The sequence below is a fragment of the Podarcis muralis genome, chromosome 16, assembly GCF_964188315.1.
Source record: "Podarcis muralis chromosome 16, rPodMur119.hap1.1, whole genome shotgun sequence".
NCBI classification, from domain to species: Eukaryota; Metazoa; Chordata; class Lepidosauria; order Squamata; family Lacertidae; genus Podarcis; species Podarcis muralis.
The window spans coordinates 15304842-15328716 of NC_135670.1; the positions used below are offsets into that span (position 1 = coordinate 15304842).

The window sequence follows — 23875 nt, forward strand, 5'->3', positions numbered from 1 at the left end:
GCGGTTGATATGCGCATAATTACGGGGCTGGAAGCAGCCCTGCTGCATGTGGGAGGGGGGAGAGCTGTATAACCATAATTAATTTCTTGTTTTTGGTATTTCCAACAAAAACCTAAAGCACATTGGTTACAAACAATCTAAGCCATGATGCTAAGATAATGATCAGATTATGGGCGGGGGCAGGTAAAAAGGGTTTTACATTTGCCACCCGCCACCTCATCTGCCACACCTCTGGGTACCAGAATTTGGATCCCTGGGGCCTACCCTCCCAGGCCTATCTCTGGCATCCTGAGAAGTAGCCCCCATTCTCTCCCTCCCCCAATCCTGGGAGCATGATAGCCTTGAGCCACTTCTTTTAGGGAGCAACTCCACACATAAACACAGACCCTGCTTCTGTTGCCTGACTAGCTGGTTGTTGGAAGCCGAGGCAGTGGGGCAAGCTTCCAGTCTACACTGGTCTGCCAGGCTAGAGGTTACAACATGATGCCTGTCAAGGCCATGTCCTGAGCTGCTCTGAGGACCAAATGAAGCTGCCTAGTTGAAGTGTAGTCCCACCGCCTGTTTAGGTTTTCAGCTTCAGACCCCACCACCCAACTCACTTGTTGTAGTCCTTCTGCCTGCCTGATCAAACAACCCACCTCTGTTACCTCTTGTTCCAGAGGATGTGAGGTGCTGAGGAGGCCAGCGGAAGCCAGACATTGCGTTAGCTTGGCAGGATTCCTGGAATGGCAGAGGCGTGTGCCTGGTGCATCTTCAGGCAGCTCTGGGGAGCCTGTTGAGGCCTTCCAGCTCTCCCCATCATCCTTGAACATGGGCCAGACTGGCTACTGGGAGTTGGGAGTCCATCCACCAGCATCTGGGGGGGCTTCCCAGGTTCCCCCAGCCTGCTTTGGGGGCTCGCTCCTTCCTCCCCATGAGACACTCAGGGATGTTGGTAAAGGCAGCTGTTATTCTAGAACAGACAAAGGTATCAGCTTGATGGAGAGGCGTTGGGGGGTCCTGGCTAGGAGAACCAGAAAGGCAGCCTGAGCGTTTGTATGTGAGGAGGAGCTAGGCTTGAGGGGTGATGGATGGCTCTGCTGGAGCCCATACCTCAAGGAGGGCTGAGGGGAGGGCTGGGTGGCCAGGAAACGAATGGGCCTGTCTCAGCCCTTATCCCTCCAGGTCCATCATCCCTAACCTGCTCCCTCCCACCCCCAACCCTGTTTTTGCGGCAGAGATGGGCAGGGGACATGAAGGGGCTATCCTGGTGGGGCACTTGGGCATTGCAGGTTGAGGTGGAGGTTACAGGAGGGTGCCAGAATGGGGGCTTCCAAAGTCTATCCCCAGCAGTTAGGTGCTGAAGGTCTGAGCTATGCTTCTCCCCATATGGTCCTGAGATTTCCATTCCCCAGATATTGATAACTTCAGCGGAGAGGGCAGATAAGACCCAAAATATGACAGATGGAGTCCCTGAGCATGGATGGCTCCCTATATTCCAAATTGATGTCTATGTCCCTCCAGACTCCCATCAAAGGTGCTCCCCCCCCCCCGGGGTTAAAAGCGAATAAAGATCCTTCACTCCCAGGTGTGAGAGAGCTGGATGATGGCAGAAGCACTCTGCACATGTTCCAGCACACTCATCGCCATTCCTTTTGTGCTGTGTGTTAAGCAGCTGTGCTCTGGTGAAAGCGAGCCAAGCTGAGCCCTGCCCAGAGCAGCTTGTGAGCGGTCCGAGAGATCTCAAGTTTAATCCCTGAAGACCTTCCTCTCTGACTTCTCTCTTTCTTTCTCTTTCCAGCTGGGACGACATACATTTTTGGGAAGGGCGGGGCGCTGATCACCTACACGTGGCCTCCCAATGACCGCCCCAGCACACGGGCCGACCGCCTGGCCGTGGGTTTCAGCACGCACCAGAAGAACGCCATCCTGGTGCGGGTGGACAGTGCCTCTGGCCTCGGGGACTACCTGCAACTCCACATAGTAAGGATGACAGAGGGGCTGGGCTGGGGGAGGGAGGGAGGGAGGGAGGGAGGGAGGGAGGGAGGGAGGGAGGGAGGGGGTTGATGGGGAGGGGATCCAGGTGGTGGGGGGCCTGATTTTTCAAATAAGCTCTGGGTTCAAAACTGGTGCAAATGACACAAATCCTGGGGAACTGGGTTGTGAGGTGAGGGGCGGTTGTCCAATTTCAGATGTATGTTTTCCCAGACACTCACAGGGGGCCAAACAGAACACATCTCCCCACGCCCACCCCTGCCAGCTCATGAATGGCTGCTGGCAATATATATATATATTGCCAGCAAAATATATATATCATTTTCTCATTTTACAAATATTTTAAGAAAAAACACACAAAATCTTTACATAATCAATCTGCATTTCCCTCGACTTCCTTTCTGCGGTTACTTATTTTATGTCTGTTGTTACTGCATATCCAATTCGAGCCTATTTTCTAATTTCCCCTTTTTGTTATTTCTTTCTGCACGTGTTTATGTCAATTCTGCTAATGTTTTAAGTTGTTTACAATACATCTTCAAATAGTCAATAAATTTTCCCCATTCTGTTTTAAAAAGTCTTGGTTTCTTATTCTTCCGGTAAGTTTCACCATTTCTGCATATTCCATCAATTTTAATTGCTCCTCCTTGGTTGGAACTATTTCTTCTTTCTATCTCTGGGCATAAATCATTTGGGCAGCCACAGGAGCATACATATATAATTTTTTCTGTTCTTTGGGTACCTCTCCACCAGTTATACCTAAAAGAAAAGCTTCTGATTTTTTACAAAAGCTATCTACAACATTCCCCCCCCCCCCCAACTCATTATAAATCATTTCCCAGAAAGACTCTGCTACCTTACATGACCATCACATATGGAAAAATGTACCCTTCCTCTTTACATTTCCAACAGATATCTGGTTCTGACTTATAAATGTTTGCTAATTTACTAGGAATCAGATACCACTTATACATCATTTCCATATGATTTTCTTTTATCGCATAGCACACTGTAAATCTCAAATCCACATTCCACAATCTTTCCAATGCTGCCATTTCAATATTATGTCCTATATCCGTAGCCCAGAATCGTTGATGGTTCATCTTTTGTTTGCCATTCTAACAGCGTTTTAGACACTACTTTTTGATTATTTAGCAGGTCTTTTTCTAGTTGAGAGGTTTGATTTGTAGGTCACACCCCTTTCCTCACCCAGATGAGCCTATTTCATGAGGAGATTTGGCAGGGGCTGAGGCCTGAGGGTGGGTTGCCACTTCTGGGGTTTGTGAAAATTACCCCACCCCACCCCCGCTGCCCCATTATACATCTTCAACTTTCAGCTTCTTGATGGGCAGTTCTAGATAGTTTCTGAAAGTGTGGACCATGTTGCTCTTGCCACCTTCACTTTGGCAGGAGTGAGTGGGGGGTTTGGAACTTCAGTTGCCGAACTGCGTTGCCTTGCACATTGGACTCCAGTGGGATGGAACAATTCAAGGAGAGACCATTTGAGCCCTTCCAAGCTGTTCTCTGTCAACAGATGATGGCTGGTGTTTGTGCATACATACCCCCCTCCCACAGGTTCAGCCCTTGATTGTTTCTGTCCAGACCTGTATCCAAACCAGTCTTTGCATGAGCTCCCTTAGAGCTCACCCCTTCAATCCCAGTTTTTTCCTGTGTCCTGGGGTTGTGTGCTGACAATCAATGTGCCTTTCCCACATCACCAGAGTGGGGCACAACAGACCCCTGGCTCTTAAAAAGAGGTGTCCTGGAGTCAAAGCCTGCCCTTTTTTGTTTCTGCTCCAGAGATGTGGGCGCTTGCTGTGGTCCTGCCTGGAACTCTGCATGCGCTCAGACACAGCATCCTCTCCTGCCACTTCTGCAGCCCTGGGTTGTGCTCAGCTCGAAACAAGACCGGCCCAATTTGCACACTGGACAAATAGGCCCTTCAGGGAGCTGCCCTGCATCACCACTCTGCATACACTCAGATACCATCTTTGCTTTTGGCACTGAGCATTCCTTTCAAGTCCCTGACTTCGGGCAAGAAACAAAGAGGGGCTGTTAGGACAGGATTCCCACCCCCATGTTATGTGTTGCTGCTGTTGTTTAAAATATATTATTCTTTAAAAATAATAATGGGGTGTATTTGAGTGGGCCTGCACGTTGCAGCGGGGGTGGCCTGCCTCCCTCCCTCTTCTGCTCCCGGGTGATGGAGGCTGGACCCCTTCCGCTATTCCCTTCTGCCTCTCCCGATCTCTCCAAGCAGGGCAAACTGATTAATTCCTCGCCCTGTGTGAACGCAGCGTCTCAAAACAGGCCGCAGGCACCCAGTCCATCTCTGTGTCGTTCCTATTAATATTTATGCATTAATGGCTGCGCATGATATTGGGAGAGGAGGAGGAAGAGAGCTCGTTACTTAATGAAATACTCATTGCCCGGAGGGGGGAGCAGGATGCAGGAGGCTAATTTCTCCCTCGTGTGCATAGCTGTGGTCGGGCGCCCTGGATGGCGGAGTGCAGAGTCATCTCTCTTGCTCCTTCTCTGAGCTGCCATGGATGCAAATCGACGTTTCGTTGATTAGGTTTGGGTATGTCTTCAGGTATATGGTGGCAGCCTCTCTTTTCTCCTGTGGAGTGGGAGTTCATTCCCCCCCCCCCTCGAGGAGACAACATGACTGGATGAAGTCTGCATTTTGTTTCAGCAGGACAGGCATTCTGCACAGATCCTGGTTTTGGGAGAATTCAAGCCGATGGGCTGAGACGCAGCCAATTGGCGGCCTCCTCCTCACAAACACACACTTCCCTTTTATGTAAGGCTTTGGCTGCAGGTCACCATGAGCCAGGGCTGGTGTGTTTTGGGGGGGAACAAGCAGCATTTGGGTGGAGGCTGCCCCATCAGCTCTCCTTCACCCCTCCCTTGGCTCAGCCAGGAAGAACAAAACTGCCATGGGGCTTAGCTAGCCATGGTATCCAAATCCAGGGCGTTGTTTGCGACAAACTCAACAAGTTACAAATCTGCCATAGCTGAAGCCTGGCTAGAGTTTGGGCATTGTGGGAAACCAAGCTGAATGGCAGCTTCCAAGCTTGTTTCTCTGCATCAGAGAAAGAGAGAAATGGGAGCAACTGAGCAGTGTAAACCACGATAAGCCAAAAACCCTGGCTTATTGGAATATTTAAAGCGAGCCGTAAGGCAGGGGCCTCCCTTGTTCTCTTAGAATGGCAATGGCACCCACCTGAGAGGTGCCGGAACTGAATTCTGGTGAGTTTGGCTGGGGGGAAAAAGCCCTGACTGCATTTCTTTTGCATGCCTGTCTTGGCCAGAGGCAATCGCTTGGGCTGAATCCCTTCTGTATTTGCCCCCTCCCACCTGTCCATCACCTGACACCAGGCATGGAACAAGTGAAGCTATGGATGCTGAGGCTTAGAGTGGGCTCATTGTGGTTCCTTTCCAGCTGGGGCTGTAAGTTGGCACTGCTGGAATGCAGTGCCTTTTTCCGCTACACTGTTTTTCACAGGAACAGGCACCGTATTCCCGCAGCACCAAATTGAAGCCATGGCTTCAGGAGAGCAATCAGGCTCAGCACACTCTTAAGCCTCAGCAGCCAGGGCTACAGCTGCCCTTTGCCTAGTGACAGGTAAGTGGGTGTGGCTTGGCCAGACAGCCTTGTAGGCAGCAGCATGGTGGGTTGATGCTGCTCCTTTGGTTGGTTGGTCAGTGCAGTGCAAGCTCATTGGCCAGGAACTCCATGTTGACTCTGCTGGTGCATTTGCACCATGCTGGTCTTGCTACCTGCTCCCTCTTCTAGTTCCCGGCAGAGACATGGCCAGCCACAGGTCAGTAAGCAGTGCCACCCCACCCCACTGTCTGCAACTCCTTGTGGGCCAAATTCAGGAGCAAGCCAAATTGGGCCTGACATTCCCCATTATTAGTCTACACCCAGAAGCAGGGCCAGCACTCTGTACAGAATAAACCATACCTCTCATGACTTACTTAGAAGTTACAGCTCTGTTAGTTCAGCCTAAGATTGCATTAGCCTTGTTTGGGGCTGTGTCACACGGCTGACTCATGTTCAGCTTCAGACCAGTTACAGTCCCAAGCTGCTTCTCACTGAGATCTGCCATCCTGTGCCTTTCTCTGGAGGTGTGGAGGTGTTAAGTCTCCTTCAGCAAAAGCAGCGAAAAGTATTTTGGCACATTAAAGATACAACACATTTATTATGAAGTCATGAAATCTTCTGCCTAAGTAAAATGATTGGTGGCATAGCATGGGTTGTCAGCACCCGGGGCAAGGCAAGTAATTTGCGCCCCCTAACCCGTGGATTTGCGTCCCCTAACCCGTGGATTTGCGCCCCCTAACCCGTGGATTTGCGCCCCTAACCTGTGGATTTGCCCTAAACCCAGATGTTGCGCCCGGTGCGGCCGGCCCCCCCTGCACCCCCCACGCTACACCACTGGTCCTCAAGATGCCACAAGACTCTTTGCATTTTGTTTGTTCGTAGCTGTTTTTGCTTAAATGTAGAACTTTGGATTTGGCCCGGCTGGATTTCATGCTATGAATTTCACCCCAGCTTTCTAAGTTGTCCAGGTGATTTTTGAATTGTACAGTGGTACCTCTGGTTGCGAACGGGATCCGTTCCGGAGCCCCATTCGCAACATGAGCAGAACGCAACCCGCGTCTGTGTGTGCAAGGGTTGCGATTCACCGCTTCTGCGCATGCGCGTGGCGTCATTTTGAGCGTCTGCGCATGCGCGAGCGGTGAAGCCCAGAAGTAACCCATTCCGCTACTTCCGGGTCGCCGCGGGACATATCCTGAAAGAACAGTATGACTGTATTCCTTTTTCCCGAGGTGTTATCCCCTCCTCATCCTCCCAAGTTTGGTAAGCAGAAATACAGAGAGAGGGGCTGGTACAGTCAGAAAGTGAGTTTCATGGCTGGATAAAGATTTGAACCTGCGCCTCCCCCATCTTGTCCACTGCTCTAACCACTAGGCCGCTCTGCTGAGCTGCAGCTGTCAAGTGGGATTTGCCTGGGGGCCAGCTTTGGGTCCAACCCTTTCTCTGCTGCGCAGCACTAAGGACTGAGAGCTGCAGGGGGAGGGAGAGAGGCACTAGGACTCCTGGGTCCTCCAAGACGTGGCCAGCACGAGCGTTTTGGCCCTTTATCCAGTCAGGGAAGCAGGGCATGTAGCATCAAGGTGGCCTACAGGTTGGTGCCCTCACAAGGGCACCCACATCTCCCCAGCTGCCCTGTGGCATGTGCCGAGCGAGGGTGCTGCCACTAATCCTGTCTGGCAGGAGAGCAGGCAGGCTGGCGCAGAGAGTGCCCAACGTGTCAAGCAGGCCCCTGGGGCGGCCTCCGCTACACTCCGGCGCCTTCGCCTCACATCCTCATCTTCGTCACGGCCTCGCCAGGCTAACGTGGGCTGACAGCGTAACCTACTGGTGCAGACATGCTGGTGTCTGTTCCTCACACTGCCAGGCTCCTCGGGTCCAAGGTCCTCCCAGGGGGTGCCCAGTGGGTAGCTAGGCAGCCGGGAAAGGGGTGGCAGCAAGAGCCCTGCAGCTGGATCTGGCCAAAGGGGTCTGGCCCATTGAGTCTCGTCAGCTAACCAGATGCCTACAGGCTCTCCCCACCTGTAATCCGCAGCAACTGGTGTTCAGAGGTTCACCGCCTCTCATGCTGGCGGGAGAGCACAGCCATTGATAGCTTTATCCCCCATGGGTTAGAGCGAGAAAGTGGGTACTCTGAGGCAGGACTCAGAGGGAAGTGGCACTTACTGGTGTTCTAGAGGAAGGGAGCCAGGACTCCTGGGGTTTTACCCCAGGCTTGATCAGATGATTTGGAATCTATAGAGTGTTCCAAAGCCCAGGGGCACTGGGAAGCTGGGTTCCCTGTTAATTACCCAGTTGTCATTCCCTGTGGCTGTTCCCCCACAAGGAGGTCTGGATGTGTGTATTTGGGATGGTGATGTCCATGTATTATCTGTCCAAAGAGAAGCAAGCTAAGAGTATTCTAAGATGGACCTGGATTGAAACGATCATGTCTTCTCTCCTCTCCTTCTCCTTCTCCTTTTCCTGTTCTCTCCCCCCTTCGTGTGTGCGCTCTCTCTCTCTCTCTCTCTCTCTCTCTCTCTCTCTCACACACACACACACACACACACGGAGAGAGAGAGGCCTGCCTGTCCTCCCAGGTGTGGCCATAAAACTGCCATCACATTTACAAAGCTAAGCAGGGTCCGGTATGGTTTCAAATTAGGAGTGGGACTGCACATTGACATTACTGCATTGCAGGGGGTTGGGCTAAATGACCCTCAGGGTCCCTTCCATCTCTACAATTCTATGATCCTAGGATCGCCTGTTATACCCCCTGTGACCAGGATTTCATTCTCTCTCTCTCTCTCTCTCTCTCTCTCTCTCTCCCTCTCTCCCTTCCTTCCTTGGGGCTTCCCTCCCACTCCTCCTCCTAACTCACATTGCATTAGTCTCTGCCCCTCCCCTGTCCCCCAGCTACACACACACACACAGAGCATCTCTACCAGGCACGGAGCAGTCCATCTGAGGAATGGTGCAGGTGCAAGCAAGGGGGTGCCTTTGGGCAGGGGGGGGGGCGGTCTTCAGCCACGTTTCTCTTGCAAGGCCTTCCCTGTGAGGGGGTCTTTTGCGGGGACCACCAAGCCTTGTTCTGTTTCCAGGGTCTGGTGTTCCAAGGTCTACCTTCCCTCCCTCTATGGAGGCTTTGTTTGGTTACTCTGCTGGAGAGGAGTCTTCTTCCTGAATTCCTCTGGCCCTCTTTTCATAACCACCCCTTGTGCTCTCACACAGCCCCAGTTCATTTCAGTGGGTTCTTGGGCAGGGGGTTTGCGGGGCTGGATTGCGCCCTATAGGTGGGAATCTGTCCCTGCATGCCAGGTCTGCCTCTGGGATGGGCAGAATATTGAGCTGCAGACACTGCCCTTTGGCTTCCCTTCCCACCGCTAAGTAACCCCACTTCTTAGGGTCCTTGGAGGGAAGGGTGGGGACTTTCAGACAGAGGTGCCACTTCAGCCCGGGTGCCAAGTCACCGCCTGCATATTTGGGATTCTCGCAGGGAGGCAGGGAGCGGCAAGGATGTCCCTCCTTCTCTTCCTCCCCCCTTCCTCTCTCTGAGCTGCTTGCAGCTGCCACAGCAGACAAAGCCCCTCTCTGCAGGAGCCCTCAGAGCCTGGGCGATGCGCTTGAGCCGTGACACTTGCACAATGGCGGCTGCCAAGGCACCCCTCTGCGGCTTTGGAGGGGAGACAGCCAGTGCGGCTGATTGGCAGGGGGCGCTGAGCCCATGGGTGTGTGTGTGTCTGCATGTGAATGTCCATCTGTGTCATCAGCCACCAGAGCAGCATTTCTGCCTCTCCAGCGCATGGTAACGCGTACAGCGTGCCGGAGTTGGCATGCACCTGTTTTGTTCTGCACACAAAGAGAAGAGCATTGTGGCGCTATCTGTATATGGTGCACAGAGTTAATTCTTTTAACTCAGTTCGGGGGGGGGGGGATTACAAGCGTCAGGGGACACAGGAAGCTGCCTTTTGCTGAGCCAGACCACTGTACCGTCAAGCTTAGTATTGTCTACTCTGGCTGGCAGCAGCTCTCCGGGGTTTGGGGCAGGGAGTCTTTTCCCCAACCCTACCTGGAGGGATTGGGCCTGGGGCCTTCTTCATGCAAGGCAGGCACACTTTCCACTGAGCTGAATTGCCCTCCCCTGATCTGCCCCCCTTTGCAACTTCTCTGCTTTTCTCGCTTTTTCATTGCTGGCAAAGGGTCTAATCCTGCCTGTATTTTAACGAATAAGGAGGACATGAGGTGTGATGTGCTAATGGGATGTGGTGCGTTAATGCTGCTGCTGTGTCTGTGTGCATGCTGGCCTCCTCCCTCCAGCTGTGGGGGTGTGAACACACTTGTACATCTGTGCAGAAACTGAACATTGTCCTGTTGAAAATGTTAGGACTCCTGCACTGCAGACCCTCAGGGTCAGGAGCTTCATTGAGCATCCCCTATGAGGCCCACCTTCTGCCCTCTGTGCTGCCTGCCCTGCCCCTCAGACAGTGGACTGGACCCTTCTCTTTTTAACTGCCAGCCCCCCACCCACCCATCAAAGCCAAAAGCACGGCTCCTGCCAGTTTGCCATGCCTGACAGGTGCAAGGAGAGCTTCATTTGCTCCTGGCAGCGATTGGCAGCCCCCACCCCGCTTGCCCGCCCCCTTGCACAGCAAGAAGCCCAGCGGGGGGTAGGTTCCCAGCTGGGCGGGGGGGTCAGGAACCAGCCCTTTGGTGCCTGTGATCATTGTGATTATATCTGTCATCTCATTACTCCGAAGCGCCAAGGGAGGTTCTGCCGCAAATTGCTTCAGCTTATCAGCCCATCCACAGGCTCCTGAACTCCTGGTTTAACTGGAGCCACTGCCCTGCCCTGGGCACATTCAACAGCACAGCAGGCCCTTTGGCAGTGTGGGTGGGGAAGGTGTCATTTGTGCCCACACTTAGCCCCAGCACCTGTTTTGGATCCTAAAGCTCAGCAGTGACAGTAGAGCCTCTGACCACATGCAGAGCATAAAGTTCTGGGCAATGATTACAGCTTAAGTGAGCATCAAGCGCCTTGGTCTATAGTGCAGTGGGGAGGGGGGGACTTGGAGAGAGGCTCTGTTCATAGGCCATCTCTTGAGCATGTGGATGGAAGCATGGGTGCTGCCAGGCTCTCCTAGGAGCCCTTTTAACCCATAAAGCTCTTCAGTAGCTGTGCCCCATCCAGACTGAGTCAGGGTATCTAGGGACAGAAGAGACCGAGAAAATAGGGAGCGACTGTAGAGGTTTAGTGCAACACACACACACACACACACACACACACACACACACATTCTGGATCTCCTATTGCAGGCACGTCCAACTCCCAAGAGACTGTGATCTACTCCCAGTATTAAAAAAAACTGGCAGTGATCTACCCATTGTCATTGGAGGGAGGAGGAGCGTGTGTGGGGTGGGTGGATTGCCCAGAGTTGTTAAGCTTTTTTGGGGGGAGGATTGCACAGAGTTTTAGCTTTCCCCCCGCAACTTTTTGTACGCGATAAGGATCCCGCGATCTACAAGGGTCAGCAGGGGACATCCCTGTCCTGTTGCATGGATCCTTCCTGCCTCTGGCAGTCTGCACATGCTCAGAGTACTCCTCTCTCTCTTGTTGCTTCTCATATTACAGTAAACACGTGCCCTGCCTCCATCAAGCCAGGTGTAAACTGAGATCCTGGAAAGGAGGGATGTGTGCACCCTTTCCCTAGTCAGAGCAGCAGCAGATGGAGCCTTTATGAGCTCCTGTTAGCTATGATTCCTGCATTGCAGGGGGTTGGACTAAATGACCCTTTGGTCCCCTTCCAATTCTATAACTTACCCCCGGCAGCTGTCCATTAAAGCCTCCACCCCTTGTATTGGCTTTCTTCAGCTGCCCCCACCTCCCAACAACCCTTATTTCACTCCTTCCTCTACGTCAATTCCTAGTGAGGGAGCCCAGCCGTGTCCAGGATGGCGGAGCCTAGCCTTGCACGCCAGGGAGATGGATGGGGGTCACAAAGAGGAAGGAGAACAGTCCATCGCGCGAGCGCAGCAGCGACAACATCCACAGACCCTTGTCATGCGCAAAGGCAGACTGTTTATCATGCCCACTGATGGGCAGCCATTGGTTGGGCTTCTGGGCTCATCATGGCGTCTCCTGGCGCCCCCCCCCCCCCGGAGGCAGTTGGGATCGGATCCTTGCAATGCAGAGCTTGCCCTAAGTGAGGTTTAGCAATGCCTCTCTCCTGACCACCACAAGGGTTTGTGGGCTGAAGACGAGGCAATGTGGGACCACGGCACCTTCACCCCAAAGGCCACTCCCTTCTCTTCTTGGTCACAAAGAAGGGAATCCTGTCGAGGACCCTCACCTCCTCTCTGCCAGCCCTGGACGCAGGGATGGATTGAAGCAGTGCCAGTATTGGAGTCAGGGGTCAGTTCTGCAGCTCTCTCTGCCAAGTCCCTGCGCAGCGCCTCCTCTTTCTGTACTGTGGGAATGTGATTGGCCCAGCTATGTGGTCCACATCTCTGTCACACAGAACTGAAGTGGCCAATGCAGCCACTGCCCCTCAGCCTCCCAGCTATATGTAATATAAGGAGAGGAGAGAAAGTGGGTGTTTGCCTAGGGCAGGGGTGGCCATAACTGTTTTTGGCCGCTGTCAACCCTCTGGGGTGACATACCAGCCACCTCAGGCTTCACACTCATGTGCTTATGCCAGGCACTCAACGGGTACCCATCTGATCCATGCAGGTCAGCTGAGAAATGGTGCCTTCCCACCCCTGCTCCTCTAATGATCAGTCTGAAGACCAGCAAAGGGGTGGTTTGCATCCCTATCAGGGCCATTGAGATGGGTGGAGATCTTCAAACCCCTCTTCCCAAAGAGCCCAGTGCAGCAAGCATACTTGTGATGAAACAATACAGTCATACCTCTTGTTACGTTCGGTTCAGGTTACGTCTTTTCAGGTTGTGTCCTGCGGCGACCCGGAAGTAACGGAACGGGTTACTTCCGGGTTTCGCTGCTCGCGCATACGCAGACGCTCAGAATGACATGTGCATGCACAGAAGTGGCAAATCGCGGCACGTGCAGGCGCGGGTTGCGTTCTGCTCATGATGCAAACGGGGCTCTGGAATGGATCCCGTTTGCAACCAGAGGTACCACTGTGCCATGAAAAATAAAAACATATTTAAAACATCTAGGTTAAAATGCAACCATGCCATGTGCTTATACTTTGATTTACTTTTATTTTTTTGCTGCCATAGCCAAAATCAATGGGGTCTTCGGAGGGGGGGGGGCAGAAAATTAGAGTAGCATCCATGGTGAGGAAAAGACAAGGATTCCACCCTTTCTTTAATTCACCATCATATTGGAGCAGTTAGTCCAGACTAGGTGGGTAAGGTGGCCTCATTTTCCACCCTGCGCTTGTCACATGCGGTGCTGTTTCTATTCTGCTGCAGTTTGTCTTCCACCAAAAACTACAATATTGGTCTCGCTGTCTGCTGTGGTAAAATTAAGTAACTTACAGAACTAGTTGTGTAGCTCACGTTGTCATTATGTTATTCCACCCCATTCATTGCAATGCAAATGAAACAGCATGCAAATTTGCAGAGTGGGGCTACATTGCAGAACTCCTTCCCCACAGAGGTAGGCCTTGCATTTTCACTACACAGCTTTCTACAAACGCTGAAGACACTTTTCTTTTCTTTTCTTTACTTTACTCTACTGGCCTTTAACACCCGAGATGTGTATTTTAGGACATACCTGATTTCTGTGATTCTAATTTTTTTTTAACTGTTTTTTAATGTCGTAACCCTCCTTAGCACCTTAGGGTGAAGGGTGGGTAAATTAATCAGCATCAGCATCATTTACATATAATTTGTGGACTGAAGCAACAATGATCATATTCACAGGATCCATTTCCGTTCTGCACATGGGATGGTTAAGCAAACATTGCTATTTCCACTCTTGTTTCTCTTTTTGGTGGCATTCCCCAACCTCCCTCATCCTGACAATGAAAACTGGTTCCAGGTCAACTGAGCCCTGATTTAAAATAAATGGTGGACTAAGAAGTTAGGCAAGACTCCAGGGATTTCATATCGTATCCTCCAAAATATTACTTACAAGAAGCACTTTAATCTGAGCAGCTAGCCCAGGAAGCTGCCTGTTCAGACTTACCTTGCAGAAAACCTGTAGAACTCTGTGGGACTTCCTTGCAAGTAAGCATGTATGAATTTGTCCTGGGTGCAAATTAAAACCTTTTAATCCTGCTTGTAGGACTAAAGTGCAGGGGGTTTTGTGGGTCCTCTGCTCTGGGCAAATCCTGCATGTCTTCCTCAGCGTTGTTTATTCCGTGTGTGTGATGGCACGCACTAATCCTGATTCTCACCACAAACTTGGTCATAGAAGGCTTGAAAGTTCATAAAAGAACAAATTGACACTTCCACAGGAGGCGGGGGGGGGGGGGAGATGAGGTGGAATTGCTCCACTTAGTAAATTAATTTTGACTCAGATAATTCTTTGCCTTTGCAAACCTCCAACTATTCATTCCTGCAGCTGCCACGTAATGAAGTAATTGTGGCATTAGGAATTAATAACTGGCAACTGAGTGACATTCTCTCTTTTGTTGCGGGAAGAGGAGTGTTGGTTAAGGGGGGGCATGTATTTCTATTAGAATATTTTCCCCTCTTTGTTCTAAGAATGAATGCGCTTAACACTTCACTCGTACCTTTTTTTAAAAAAAAAACCCAGCTTTTGCAAACGGTGGTTTTATTTTGCTGCAAAACATGTCTTGTGCAGGGCCTGCATTTGGGATCCTTCTTATGTCCAACAAACAATGGGAGCAGCTTTTGATTAATTAGTGGTGCTTACCAGCTCACTATCAATCATAACTGCAAATGTGGGTTTTTAGTTTTATTTAGAGAGATTCTGGATTGTGACATCTCGTGAGCAACTTCCAGGGGTTCCAACAGTTATGGAGGCTCCAGAGAATTGTGCTGCAGCATCCACCCCAGCCTTGCAAGGAGTCACAGATCACTGGCTCCAGAGGCTGATTTGGGGGGCAGCCTTAGATCCTCAACTTGTTCATAAACAATCTAGAGTTAGGGGTGAGCAGTGAGATGGCCAAGCTGGCTGATGATACAAAAATGTTCTGAGTCATCACAACAAAAATTGATTATGAAGACCTCCAAAAGGACCTCTCCAAACCGAACGAGTGGGCGGTAAAATGGCAAAAGCAATTCAGTGTGAACAAGTGTAAAGTTGGGGTAGGGGGAAAAATATTTCACACATACAGTCATACCTTGGGTTGAAGTAGCTTCAGGATGAATATTTTCGGAGCGCGTTACTTCCGGCTTTTGCCGCATGCACAGACGCTCAAAATGACGTCATGCGCAGAAGCGGCGACCTGCAGACGCGCGGACACGGGTTGCGTTCGCTTCAGGATGCGAACATGGCTCCGGAACGGATCCCATTTGCATCCAGAGGTACCACTGTATGCTCATGGGGTCTGTACTGACAGTGGCTGACCAGGAATGAGACCTTGGAAGTCGTCCCCTGCTTGTGAGCTTCCCTTTTAAGGCATCTGTTCGGCCCCTGCAATATCAGAATGCTGGGCTGGTGGGTGTTTCAGAGGCTCCTGTGTCTCTGAAAATGGAGCCCTCCTCATACTCTGTGCCTCAGTTTCCTCTGTGAATTTTGCTCTTCTTCCTCTCCCCGAAGCAGAGGTTCCAGATTGAGGGCTGGAAGGGAGGGCGGTTGCAAGCAGAGCTCCAGGGGAAGGGAGCTAAAATGGCATTTGCCCTGGTATCCCCGGATCTCCCGTCCCCCTCACAGAAGAGCTTCCTCTGCCTTGCAGAAGGTGGCAGGGATAGCCCATCCATGCCCAATCCGTGCACTCACTGTGGCGCCTAAGCAGCTTAGCCCCCTCTCCCTGCTTTACTTGGCCCCTGGAGCGAAGGACGGTGGCAGAGAACTGTGCTTGCAAAGCTCCTCCCCCAGCTGTCAGTGGCGGGAGCGTGGGCTGCCATGCAGGGCTGGCTGGCGGTCTCTCACCTGCTAATCCATCCGTGCCACCGACACCTCTGTTTGCCTGGCCACGCTGCGGTGGGCAGCTGACTAAAGTGTGTCTGCTTGGCAGAGCTTAATCCCCGAAAAGAGAGCCACCCAACAGGTGCCTTGGAAGCTTGCCCAGGAAGCGGGTCCTTCTGAGGGAGCCCTTCTTCGCCATCTCGTGGAGAAAGGCACTCTGCAGGCACTCAGAGGCGCTCTTCTTCTGAAGCTAAGCCGGGGGTTTCCCGAGGATTCATGCTGGGGGTCAGGCCTTTATAGCCTGCTGGCTTTGAGTGGAGAGTGGGGGTTCCGTGCAAAGCCACCCTGAGCTCCCGTTCTCCCAGGTCCTAAAGGAGGGTGTGCAGGATGTCCAGCCTTCAGTTTGGACTCTGCCCAAATTGCTAGGTCAGTTGGGGGTGGATGCACCTCCTTAATACTGGAGTTCTGCTGCTTTAGAATAAACTGGAAAGAGGAAGGAAAATTGAAATGTGCCTTTCAGCATGTCTGTTTTGGACTCTTTATCTCCCACCAGCCCGCACAGCTGATGGGATTTGTAGTTCAAAATACCTGTTGTGCAGGATTCCCAGATTGGCTGTGCAAGGCATTCAATGTGCCATTTGCATTCCGTGCCCAGAGGTGTTTTTTTTTTTTAGATGCAAATAGCTTCAGGTGCAAGGGAAGGAGGGAGGACTGAGAATTACCAGGATCACAGCAGGTGGGAAGGGAGAGGGGCTACCCGTTTCTCCCCAAGGTGTGGTCCTGATGAAAGCTGCTTCTTGGAAGGTGCTGTTTGCAGACAAAGAGGAAATGGGTTGCAATCTCTCCTTCTGCAACAAGCCCATTAAATTTTTTCCTGCCCTCCCTTTCCTCCTTCCACTTGGCAGCCCCTCAGGTGTTTGAAAAAGGCTGTTAGGTCTCCCCCCACCCCATCTCTGCAATCCCCTCTACTTAGGGCACAGCTCCTTCAGCCTGTCCTCATCAGACAGGCTTTTCCATTTTGCCGCTCGTCTTCCTTGCCCTCCTCTGAACCTCTTCTAATTTGTCAGTATTCCTCCTGATGTACAGCACTTTAAACTTGACACAGCTTGTCGACAAGATCTGACAGACGTGCCCGGCCCAGGTGGCCTTGTAGACCAAGAGCAAAGGCCTGGCGATACTGATTAGTCTCAAGGGCAGGAGGTGCCAAACTGCTGCTCTGCATCCTTCTTAAAAGTGCGGCAGATGAGGCTGAATAAAGCATCACTTGGCCTTTGCCAACCTGCTGCCCTCCAGGCGTTTTGAACTAGCACTCACATCAGCAACACCAGCAGGACATGGCTATTGCTTCTCACAGCTTAGAAACCATGGGTCTACTAATTCAGTTTAGAATTGCATTGGCCTTGTTTGCAGCTGCATCACATGGCTGACTCATGCTTAGCCTGCGATCAGCTACAGTCCCATGGTTCGTTCCACATGTAGTGCTGACATGTCAGATATCTGCCGGATGTGTGAACTCCCCCTCCCAGTTCGGTGTCATCTGCAATGACGGAGTTGTCCCAGGCTCTGCTGGAGGAAGGGTAATCTTCATATATCTAATGTAGGGTGTTGTCATGCAATTCCTCTTTTGCTGCCTGCTGGAACGCTAAGGAGGGGCAAAGGAACTGAATTTTGTGCATGCTCAATAGTTGCTGCCCTCTTTATCATTGCATTGTATATCCCAGGGGCTATGCTAAGGCATTCCTAAGGAGCTTCTAGGCCTTGCCTTTCCCTCCCAGCCTTGGAGCAAAACAAAGCTGCTGTTTGCCTGTCTGGGGTGGGGTGGGGCTGGCACTGCAGGCTTCCTTCTCTCTCCCCCCCCCCCCCCTTTGCAAAGGGCTGTTGCATCAAGGCAAGAACTCAGCTGGATGTCACTCGCTGGCAGTGCTAACACCCACCTTGGTGCGCTGCCACAGGCGCCCCAACAAAGACAGCCAGGAGAGGAGGATCTCGACAACGTTAGGCGGCAGCAGCAGCAGCCGTGAGCAGCATGCTGACGCTCTCTGCGGAGGCGGGGGACATGTCAGCCAGAGAGCACAACACACACACCCCAGCAGGATCTCTGATTGAGCCACAATGCTAGCCCCAGATCCCAGGGGGAGGAGCTGTGACTGTGTCTCTGAGCATGCACAGAACATTTGCCCCGCACTACTTGCATAGATCAGTATCTGCCAAATTTTTGCTTCAGGTGGGTAATATCACAATATAATACAATGGAATATCAGTAGAACAGAGAGTAAAAACCAAAGATGTGGCAGGGAAGACACATCGATGTTTTGAGCTACCCTTCAGTAGCCCTGAACTCTAGATCGGGGATGGGACCATGGGGGTCCCCTCCCAATCAAGTAAATCAATAAATAAATAGACTTAACTAGCTGTCCAACTGTATTGCAGATAAGTTGGTTCTGCCCCCCAACATAAGGCCTGCCCCCCCAAAAAAATCCTGGCTACTCCCATGGATGGGGCATGTCTGCGGGGCCCTCCAGATGTGGCTGGATTCCCAACTCTTCTATCAGCACCAGCCAGCAGTTCCAGTGGTCAGGGTTGATGATGGGAATATTAGACCAGAAACACCTGGTGGGCTGGACATATGCACCCCATCCCTCCTCTAGGAGGTTGTTTTTAGTGCTCCAGCCCACCCATCTTTCAGACATGTGCAGTGCTTTGGAAGCATGTGCAGAGGGACCTCACTGTGGAGCTGCTGCTGCCACAAGTCGGCTGCCGCACATTTGGTGCTCCTAGCCTAAAGTGATCCCACTCCGGTTCCTCCCCGCCCCCCACTCCCAGATGCTACCGCATCTCTGTCTAGGGTAGCAGATACAAGAAGATGACTTTGTCTGCGGCTCCAGTGCCTTTAATAGTTATGTGGAAGGTGGAATTTCAGTAGGATGCAGCTCACGTGACTAGGTGCACCAGCCCCACTTCTTCCCTCCCCCGACCAAGGTCCTCTTTTCCATTGGCCGACCTGTCCCCCTGTTCCAGATGCCGGGAGAGGGTGGAGTGGAGGGGAAGGGGGATACATGGTCAAACCGTGAGGGGGGGGCGGCTTGAAGCTGGTGGCTGCCTTGGAAGGTCAGGACAGTGCTGGGGAGGGAGGAAGCAGGCATGGCAACATCTCCCCTTCCGAAGTGCTCTTGGGTGTGTGGCTGCTTTGGTCTGCAGAGTGTGTGTGTGTGTGTGTGTGTGTGTGTGTGTGTGTGTGAGAGAGAGAGAGAGAGAGAGAGAGAGAGAGAGAGAGAGAGAGAGAGAGAGAGAGAACAAATCAGAGGGTGTTCTGTATGCAGAAGGGGTTGCGCATCCAGGACGTTAGTGGCCCACAGCTCTTCCTGCTCTTCTCATCTTCAAGCCAGTAAACATCCTTAGCCAGAATCTTGAAATGAGAAGTGGACTGACCGGATGTGAACAGCTGAAAATTTAACCCAGACCCAGGAGAAATGCTCTTGACTGGGAAGGCAGCTGATTGCATATAGGATTTTAACCTCTTTTTTGACAGAATGCCCTGGAATAATCAAGACCCAGACTAGGGGGCGGCTGTTGAATGGGCCTTTGCCTTGAATGTGAACCTGTTTTTAAAAGGGAAATAGCAGGCTTAGCTTGCAGCCAGTAGGGAGGGGGAGCCTCCTTCTATGGAGGGCGGCTCCCCGTGGAGGGATTCCTCCCAAGGCAAAGTAGCATTAAAGGATTTTATTCAACACCAATGCAGAGAAGAAAAGGGTGAAACACTTCCCTCCCCTCCTCCCTCCTGCAATCCTGAGAGTAACCAGCAGCAGCAGTGCCTGACATTTGGAGTTTTAAAAAACAAACAAGCGATGTGCATTTAATGCAAAGATGCATTTAGCATCCCATCAAGTTTGGCCTCCCTGGTCCAGATTTGCTCCTGGGCGCCAAGGAGTGTCTGCAGTCAGGAGCATCTCTGAGTGATTCAGCCCAAACTCTGGGGCAAATGGCCAAGTGGGGGTCGAGATCTCAGCCTCTCCCATGGACTCATGGCAGGTTCCGCAATCCCTATTTTCCTCCCCACCCCCACCCCCCAAATATTCCCCTTTACCCAGGAGAGCCTTGGAACCTGCAGCCTCTGGTAAAAGCTCCCCCTCTGGGTTGGGTCTCTAGGAAAGGGGAGCCAGGACTTTGTATTCACCCTTTTAGTGCCACCGCCCCACTGTCCCACCTGCCAGCCATCTTTGCTGCCCTCCTTGTTCTGCCCCTGCTTTCCTATCACTTTCTAATCGTTCTTCATCTGTCTAATCTCTGCCTGTTCTTCGTTGAGCTTATCTGGCCTCCATCTGTTTTCCATCGATCTTTTATCCTTTCCATCTGAGATCCACCTCCTGTCCACTCTTCATCCATCCATCCACCCTTCTCCCCGCTATTTATCTCTCTTCTGTTTTACCTTTCCTATCTGCCTGCCTGCATGTGTATGCACACACACGCACGCACACACACACACACACACACAGTGGCAAGGGGGGAGTGGTGGGGGGGGAGAATGCCCTAAGCTGCCTTCCTCCTCCTCTTCCTACCCCGCACATCTCCATATCCATCTGCAATGTTTTTCTCCTTCTCCCCCACCCCCCAATAAGGGAATTAGCGCCAGAAAAAGACAAACCGCCTTGCTTAGTCAAGTGGCAAATGTAATTCAATTGTTACCCAGGACAGGCAGCAACGGAGATGACACTGACTGTCATAATTATGTTCCACTTTAAAAGCGAACCTGCGGCTCTCCCCGTCTTTAAGAGGCCCCGGCGCCCAAAAGGCAGATAAAGGCTGCGCAAGGCGCGTAATTGGTTTCTCCTCCGGCACTGACCTGTTCGCCAACGCCGACGGGCTCATATTTTTAGACATGGAGCGGGACAGCAGCATTGGGGGGGGGCGTGGAGGGTGGAAGGAATGGTCTATACACACACACACATACACACAAACTCCTTATTGTAATCTGTCTCTTAGCGCCAAGAGACAGAACTCTACCACTAGTTTCAGCCTCTTGGAAGAGCATTTTCTATTTCCGGAGAGGAGTCGGTGGAAAGATGTTTGCATAGAACATGATTTGGGGGCGGGGGAGATGGTGTTTTAGAGAGGTCCCTCCCTTGTCTTTTTCTTCCTCCACACCCTTATCTCAGCTTCCTTTGTAGCATCAGAAAACTACTGGCGGTGGGGCACAAACCTTTTATTATTTTTGGTTGAGGGTTGCACTTATCCTTGGCCCACCCTCTGGAGACTTCATAAAAGGGTGGCAGCCCTACATTGTCAGACATGCACACACCCAATTGGTGCATATATTGGATGAGTTTTCAGAGCATCAAGGTGTGTCTTCTTAGCAAGGGCTCAGGTAGGATAAGGGAAGGGGAAAGGTGGTCAGCGGTGCTTTGTGGAGATGCCTCTGGACTGGCAAGGTGTCTCTGGAGTCTAATGGCAGCTGGGAACAGGATTGAGTGTGGAAAGGGGGCTCCTTTCCCGCTTGGGGGTTTCCTATAATGGTTGGCCACCATGAGATTTGAATGCTAGACTCGGGGGCCTTTCTCTGGGCTGATCCAGCTGCAGCCATAGGACTCTCCTGAGGATTGCAACTGACCGTGTGATCCCGACTGTCACTGAGAACTGCCAAGGGACTGTGCTGGACATAGGCCCTTCTACCCATAGAAAGCCTGTTGCTGTTTCACTGTGCAGTCTTATGTGTGTCTACTCAGAAGTAAGCCCTATTTGCTAGCTACAGATGTGATTAGCAAAACGAACTCTGAACATGCTTTGCAGCTTTCTGGTTTCTTACTGCGCAATTCAAAATCCAGCAGCGGCTTAAAAATAAGTCCTGGGGCTAGTCCCTGTGTTTTACCCTTGGCTTGTCTCTACTACCCCTGGCATTCAGGCAGGGTTGCAGGCCTGAGGCCAGCTAGCTCAGAGAAAGCTCTGTGGGTGACCTATTTCCATTTGGGGAGCACATTCTGCATCGGCCTCTGCAAATGCCTCCCTCCCTTTTGATCTCTTGAATACATGATTGTAGCAATGCACTGCCACTCCCGAACTGGCTCTGTGCAGGGGTCTTATCCCTCCTGGTTCAAAGCATTGCAGGACCCCTGGAGACCAGAGAGGCTTCTGTAGGTGCTCTGCAAAGCTCTGGATGGGGGGGGGGGCTAGAGTGCTTTTCTGGTGCATTCTCTCCCCTGGCAGGTCTGCCCCATGACGCGCCATGGCCCGTTGCATATATCTCTATTACCAGAGCATCCTCAGCAGCCCTGGGGTGAGTGATGAGGTGTTGATGCAGGCTGACAGGTGGATGGAAGGGCTCCGCCATGAGATTGATCCTGCCCTGTTGCCAGGTAACCAAGAGCGGCAGGCAGAGTTGTCAGGAGAGATAGAACGGACTGCAGAGGCTGGCAGAGGCGGAGACCCCGGGATGGCAGACCTCCCCTCTTGTGGCCATCCACATCCCAACAGAGTGTGTGTGTGTGCGCACGCGCTTGCATGTCTGTGTGAGAGTTTTTCAGCAAACTTACTCCTTCCAATGCAACTGCATTGGTCCAATTGTGAATAGGTTCTGAGTCCCACCCCATGGAATCAGTTGCATCTCCCTTTTGAAGAAGGGCTTAATTGGCCTTTTCTCCCTTTTAAGGTCACCTGGCTGCAGTGTGCATGTTTTGTTTTGCCAGCCTAGGGTGAATTCTGTTGTGCCAAAGAACTTCACCTGACGCTCCACCAGTCTGCTTGGATTTATGCAGGACACACTGCAGTGCCCTGCAGCCTGTGGCACCTGCCCATCAGAGCTGACTTTCAGCACCAGGATGCAAGCCTGGAATGTGGGAGAAGAGAAGCTGCTGTGCCTAAGCATGTGCAGAGGGCATTTGCCTCCTGCAGTCATTAACTACAGCCTATAATTTGCAAGGGAGGTTCTCTGTTCTTTTAACTAGATGTCTTTTGCTCTGGTGGGTAGATCTTGAGGTTATGGGGGTGGGGAACACACTAAAGCCTGCAAGATCTTCCCTTCTCAAGTCCCTGGTGTATTTGGGTGGGCGGTGGGGAGCTCCTGGTATTGGCGGCTGGGCTAGCACCCTCTGGAAGCAAGCACATTGTCACTGGGGTGGGGCAGGTGTTATCCCAATCCCTGTGGTAGCTACAAATAACCATCCGCTTCATTTGGGTTGCTGTGAGTGAAACAGAAAAGCCAATAAATGTCAACTGGGTGACTGAGGTTTCATGGTTGTTTGCTGCCCTGGTCACTCTGAGCGGTGGTGGGGCTTCAGCAGAGAACCCCCAAGCAATGGGCATGAGAGAGAGTCACATGGGGAGAGGTTTGGCAACTGCATGTGGGCTTTTCACCTGAGTACCTCAAGCCGTCCCCTGCACCCTTCCCACTGGGTGGGAGTGGGGAGGGCCAGGTTCTCTTCCTGTGGGTTCTCACTCTCAGCTGCAGGGCCAGCTTGGAAGTGATGACATTAATTGTGTGAATAAAATTAACGCCTACTTCTTTTTCCTGTGTAAATATCAGCTGGTGGGGAAGGTTGAGCAGCCTCATGGGGTTTTTAACTCTTGTCTTCCCTGCCATGGGCTGATGAAAATCCCCTATCTGAAATGCCAATTTGCATTTCAAGGGAAGGCACTGTTTGGAACTAATGAGGCTTTCCCTTGAAATGCAAATCAAAGCTGTGGACCAGGGGGTTTTGTGGGACAGGGGGATAAAGAGTTAAACTCCCTCCCCACCTCTCTATGGTGCTACTTACATAACAAAAAAGTGCATGCTAATTGCATTCACACAATTAACATCTTGTCTAGGTTGGCCCCTGTAATAGCAGCCCACCTCACAGGATTGTACAGGGTGGAAACCCAAGAAATACCATAAAAAAGTTCTGCCTTTTCTCGTTGGAGGGGAGAATTCTTGGTGTGTTCATATTATTAGAATTAAAGGTAAAGGTACCCCTGCCCGTACGGGCCAGTCTTGCCAGACTCTGGGGTTGTGCGCCCATCTCACTCAAGAGGCCAGGAGCCAGCGCTGTCCAGAGACACTTCCGGGTCACGTGGCCAGCGTGACATCGCTGCTCTGGCGAGCCAGCGCAGCACACGGAAACGCCGTTTACCTTCCCGCTAGTAAGCGGTCCCTATTTATCTACTTGCACCCGGGGGTGCTTTCGAACTGCTAGGTTGGCAGGCACTGGGACCGAGCAATTATTAGAATTAATGACCATTAATTCTGACTGTTATCTAACGCTGAAGACAGAGAGTAGCCAGTGGTCTGCCAGGCTCAGTCTTAGAAGGCTATATCTGAGGGAGGGGGAATCAGACCATGTGCCGAGTG

At 51.8% G+C, this 23875-nt stretch overlaps 1 protein-coding gene across 40 annotated transcripts in view; it reads left to right on the top strand.

The window, feature by feature from the left end:
- NRXN2 (neurexin 2) overlaps positions 1–23875 on the top strand; it is a 346059-nt gene that overhangs the window by 265262 nt on the left and 56922 nt on the right. For all 40 annotated transcript variants that reach the window (XM_077920435.1, XM_077920436.1, XM_077920437.1 and 37 more), the window contains one exon: positions 1781–1962. In XM_077920435.1, coding sequence (XP_077776561.1) covers positions 1781–1962 — 182 coding nt within the window. The remainder of the gene's footprint in view (positions 1–1780; positions 1963–23875) is intronic.